The following is a 5,038-nucleotide window of genomic DNA, read 5'->3' on the forward strand; positions in this document are numbered from 1 at the left end:
GCTATAATTCCATTGATCAAAGGTTTCTCCTCTGAGCCATGTAGCAGTACAGCATACTCATATATCAGCCTTATCCAAAATATGATCATTTGCAGATTTGTCATCTCAAAATGTCCCTGCATATAAACAATATCGTCAGCATAATTTTTAAAATAAAGTTATGGATAAATTGATATACAATTAATTACAGGCTGAAATTAATTATTTCAGGAATGGGTTTATTCCACTCAATGCATGATAATTTGTTTTACATTTTTCTTATTATTGATTAAACTAAATAAAGTTAAACAATTGAGTTCCTTAAATTAAATAGAATATTTAAATGGTTTACTTTTTTGGGATCTCTTCTTTTTGCCAGTTTATCCAAAGCATCTACCAAATTGAAAACAACTCCATAAGAATTTCCATCTGTAATAAAAATCTGGAAAGAAATAGGATATACAAACTGTGAGAAAGTATTCTATTTATAACAAAGAGAGGTAAACAGTGGCGTATCTAGGAATCGTGAAGTGGGGAAGCTGATTGGAAGCCTGAAAGTGAAGCGGGAGGGGGTGGGTGGGGGACTCGATAATCAGTTTGGGCGCTAACTCGCAAAATAAGATGATGAAGTTTTTTTAACAACGCACAACTTGACCATGATTGCGTATCTAACACCTCCTACACGCCACTACTGCAGTAATTTCAGCAAAATATTATTTTTGTATTCAATGCAGTGCAATTGTTATACAACACACTGGTACTGGTACGGTCATTTATAATGCGTCTCTTCCTTGTGATTATAAGCGCAGTTCCTTTCCCTGGTCATTGGGTCCACTTGCTAAGTGTTGCTGCTGGTAATCAGCACAGGAGCAGGCAACCCCACCAGGTACTTAGTTATACTCCTGGGTAGAGAGAAGCAATGCAAATGAAGTGTCTTGCTCAAGGACACAAGCGAAATGCACAGCGAGGGATTGACACCCGTTCCCGCTGCGCCAAACTGTTTCTATAAACACAATATCATACAGCCACATCCTTTCAGTACTGCGTGCATAATGATGATAGATTTTCGCAGTAATGCACAAATTAGTGATTGCGCAACTGTATAAGGATTTTTACTGAATGTGTGTTAAAAAAAATATATGGGCCTAGTCTGTATACGCTTTACGATTCATAGTCATAACGCGTTCACTTTAAATCTTTGAACTGCTTGTTTATCCTTCATACATTTTTCTTCGATTTTAAAGCCTCTGCCTCCATAAAAATCCACAAGCAAACACGGAAGATTCAGAAATTCAACGTCTTATCGTTTTATAAAATCCAAACGAGAATCTGGTTGAGGAATAGAAGGAAGTGCTACTTACGCCCTCACCTCCCCCCCCCCACCTTTTTTGCCACTAATAGTTTACAAGTTAAATGCATATTAATGTTACGAGCTACTCACTTTTGAAAATTTTGTTCCCTCCCACCCCCCTGACAAATTTTAGATTCCACCCCCGGAATCGCCACTTACTCGGTGAGTAATGAAATATTCAAGTTGGCCGGCATAGTCCCATATGCAAGTTACATCACTTGGCCCAGAACTCTTGTTGGCAAGTTTGTCGATGACTTTCTTGCGCATTTCATTAAGTTGATCGGTCGATACTCCCATTTCATGAAGCAGACCGGTAGATTCTCCCCTGTCTTCAGATATAGTTTTTTCTGAAAATAATTTGATAGTTAAATCAACATCAACAAGGGTGGCAACACATTTTTTTAAATATAGGCCTATAAAGACATGTTTCAACGTGTCACACATCATCATCAGGTGATAATGCTTAAGCTACTACCGGTTTATATACTACTGGTCTGATGTAAGACAAACACGAACATATTAAGGCAAGTCATCAGAGGCCATGAATACTATGGTAAGTCATGTATATAAGAATTAGAATGAAAGAGTAGGTACGTTCACATAAGCTATCGTGATAAACTTATCATGATCTATTCATCATAACTTTAGCATGTTAGAGAAAACCGTTCATATAGAAACCATCATCATGATCTATTTATGCTAATGCGTGCAGTGTTGCATGAAAACTACCAGAAGCACAACCAATGAGGTTAAGATCTAACAGAAGCACATACCAATGAGGTTGGGACCTGTTTAATAAACTGAAGGCTGATTGGTTGAATTCAATCTCATGAATTAATTTATCACGTTAACCAAGGTTAATCATGATGAATCAACATGCTCCACTAGATCACAATAAGGTGATTAAGCTGAGCACGTTATTTGATTCTGGTTGGTTCACATAAAGTGACTGGCTTGATCATGATCCACTCGATCATGTTAAATTCTGAATGTGAACCTAGCTATTGATATTGTAATGAATTGTTTATTTTTTAATGTAATTTATTGTGGTGATGATGGAAGTTGTATTCATTGTTAAGATGATGATTATGATAATAATAAATGATGATAATGATGGTGATAGTGACGATAATGATGAGGGTGGTGACAACTTTAATTATGATGCTGATAATAATGATGGTTAAAATGTTGAGGATGATATTAATGACAAAGACGATGATGATAATAATGATAAAGATTATGATGATGATGATGATAATACTCATAATTCTAATATTATAATCGTTGACATTTTACAAATATTATACATATCCAGAAAACAGGAATGCTTGATTTATTTCACAATTCAAAATCAAATAAGCGATCTAGATTTAACGCAACCAGTAGCGTAATGCCCATGCGTTCTCGTGTGGCGGTCCGCAGGGCCCCGACCCCTTGTGGCCCCACTCATATGGTCCTCGATCTATAACTTTGATCAAAAAAGGTTTTATGAATACATAATTAATAGCATAATGTATCTCTGACATCGACTGTATGACATAGGCCTATATCATATGCCTATATAGGCCTATTGTGGAGGATTAAAGGGCGTCCTGTCGGCCCGGAGCCCCAACTAAATTTGTCATTTGTTTTAATGGAGATGAAAATCAAATTATATTACAATTTTAAATCTGTGGCATTTCCCGCCATCCAGAGGTGCCACAATCATAAACGTTATTAGATCAGCCCCAACCAGGGCTGATGTGGTTTACGCTCAATCTCTCAAAGTTTATCCCTGGTCATCTCTATTTAAAATTCCTGGATCCATCACTGATATTATATCATTTTATTCATCGTTAAAAAAATAGAATAACAAAGTAAAACATGAATAAAAAACGAGCAAATCAAAAATTTCACGATGAAATTACAGAATGAGACCTAAAAAGGACCCAGCGGTGGCTCCAGAAATTTGCCTACAAGGGGTCTGACATGTCGGATGTGGGAACCGGAACAAAGGGGCCGACTATAAGGCCTCGGTCCTAGTCCCAGTTTGGTAGTGTTCACGGGAGAATTTTCAGAGCTTAGCATGGTCCAAATTGTGCTTTTAGACTACAACGATTGGCAATCAAAATAACGTTATTTGCATACCGTAGGCAAATTAAATATTTGTAAATCTTTCATCCAACGACATCGTTGAGACGTCGGACGAAAAGGGGTCAGGCCGACGGGGGAAATTTCCTTCCCCCTCCCCCGTGGCGCCACCACTGTGGTGCCCAGTCTCAGAAAGCCACAGGGCCCCGACGGCATCGTCACGCCACTGAACGCAACAAAAACAATAAATAGAAATGGATCATATGAACTCACAACTTATACAAAAAACAAACCCAAGTCGAGCAAAGCTAGATTAACATTAATAAATATCTACCTTTAAACCGTCTGATAAACACAGGGGATAAAGATGACTTTTTTCTGGGATCAATTTCTGATACAGATGCAGCTGATGTTCCTTCGAGAGGAGATGCGGACGTAGATGGAAATGCTATCCTTCCACGATCAGATGAGGACGTAGAAGCAGTGAAATCGAACGTCTTTGCGACATTCGTAGCGATAGCGTGTTCGCGTATCTGTTTAGTTCGTTCAATCTCTGTAGAATGGCACAGCAATGAGAAGTTATCAAAAAATATATATCAAATTGAATTATCAAAAGAGGCCTAAGTATTTATTGTAAATATTTTCAAATGTTCTGAAGGTTGTTAAACGACATTACCGGTGTACATCAAGTTTCTTATTTATAGAATCATACCGTCTACATCTTTCTGCTCCTCCCATATGCTGTAATCCTCACCGACAGTTTGAAAAACAGTTTTAGTTGTAACAATACCATCGGTTGAGGGCTCTTCCTTATCAAATCTATTATTGAAATTTGCAATGTTATAATAAATATAAAGATAATTGAGTCAATTACAGGATCTGTAATTGAATACAGGAAAGTCAATATTTACTTTTTAATATCGGGGAATATTTTTTCTCATTCGAACTTACTTTAAAGTTAATAAAAATTAATTACAAATTCACAAATTCTAACTAGATTTGTGAATTTGTGGAATAACATCCATCCGGATATTCGAAATTATTTCATTATATCTAATAATTTTGTTTTGTTTAAATGTACCCTAGGTTAAAAAAATATTAAAATGATTTTTAAACGTTTGATATTGATTTATTATTATTATTATTAATAATAATAATTATTATTATTATAATAAATAATAATAATAATAATAATAATAATAATAATTATTATTATTATTATTATAATTATTATTATTTTATTAATTTTTTTCTGGGAGCAGCACGTCATCTCTAAGATGAAATGACAGGGTTTCCGCTTTTGCTGGTCCCTTTTTGTTATTTGGCTTGCCAGAATGAACAATATAAAAATAGGCCCTAATTAAATAAAACAATACAGTAATAACAACGACTTATAATTGTTAACAGTCATAAGTCCTTGTTAACAATAAAAATATAATCATAACTATTATATTATTATAAACACTATAATATATAGTGATTACAATGATGATATAATATCAATAATAATTAGATAATAAATACACTGATAATAATAATAATTATTACAAAAAATAAATAATTAACAAGTTATACATACTTTTCCCGACACAAAAATAACTCGTAGGCCTATTTACTGTTCAACTTGAAATCCAATAC

General features: G+C 34.9%; 1 protein-coding gene across 1 annotated transcript in view; it reads right to left on the reverse strand.

The window, feature by feature from the left end:
- LOC117108213 overlaps positions 1-5,038 on the reverse strand; it is a gene marked incomplete at its 5' end in the record, with an annotated part of 8,805 nt that overhangs the window by 1,064 nt on the left and 2,703 nt on the right. The window contains 5 exons of the mRNA XM_033250175.1: positions 3-116; positions 332-421; positions 1,490-1,677; positions 3,735-3,953; positions 4,113-4,219. Coding sequence (XP_033106066.1) covers positions 3-116; positions 332-421; positions 1,490-1,677; positions 3,735-3,953; positions 4,113-4,219 — 718 coding nt within the window. The remainder of the gene's footprint in view (positions 1-2; positions 117-331; positions 422-1,489; positions 1,678-3,734; positions 3,954-4,112; positions 4,220-5,038) is intronic.

This window comes from Anneissia japonica, unplaced genomic scaffold (assembly GCF_011630105.1).
Source record: "Anneissia japonica isolate Jap-2015-1 unplaced genomic scaffold, ASM1163010v1 scaffold7797_len75038_cov128, whole genome shotgun sequence".
Taxonomy (NCBI): domain Eukaryota; kingdom Metazoa; phylum Echinodermata; class Crinoidea; order Comatulida; family Comatulidae; genus Anneissia; species Anneissia japonica.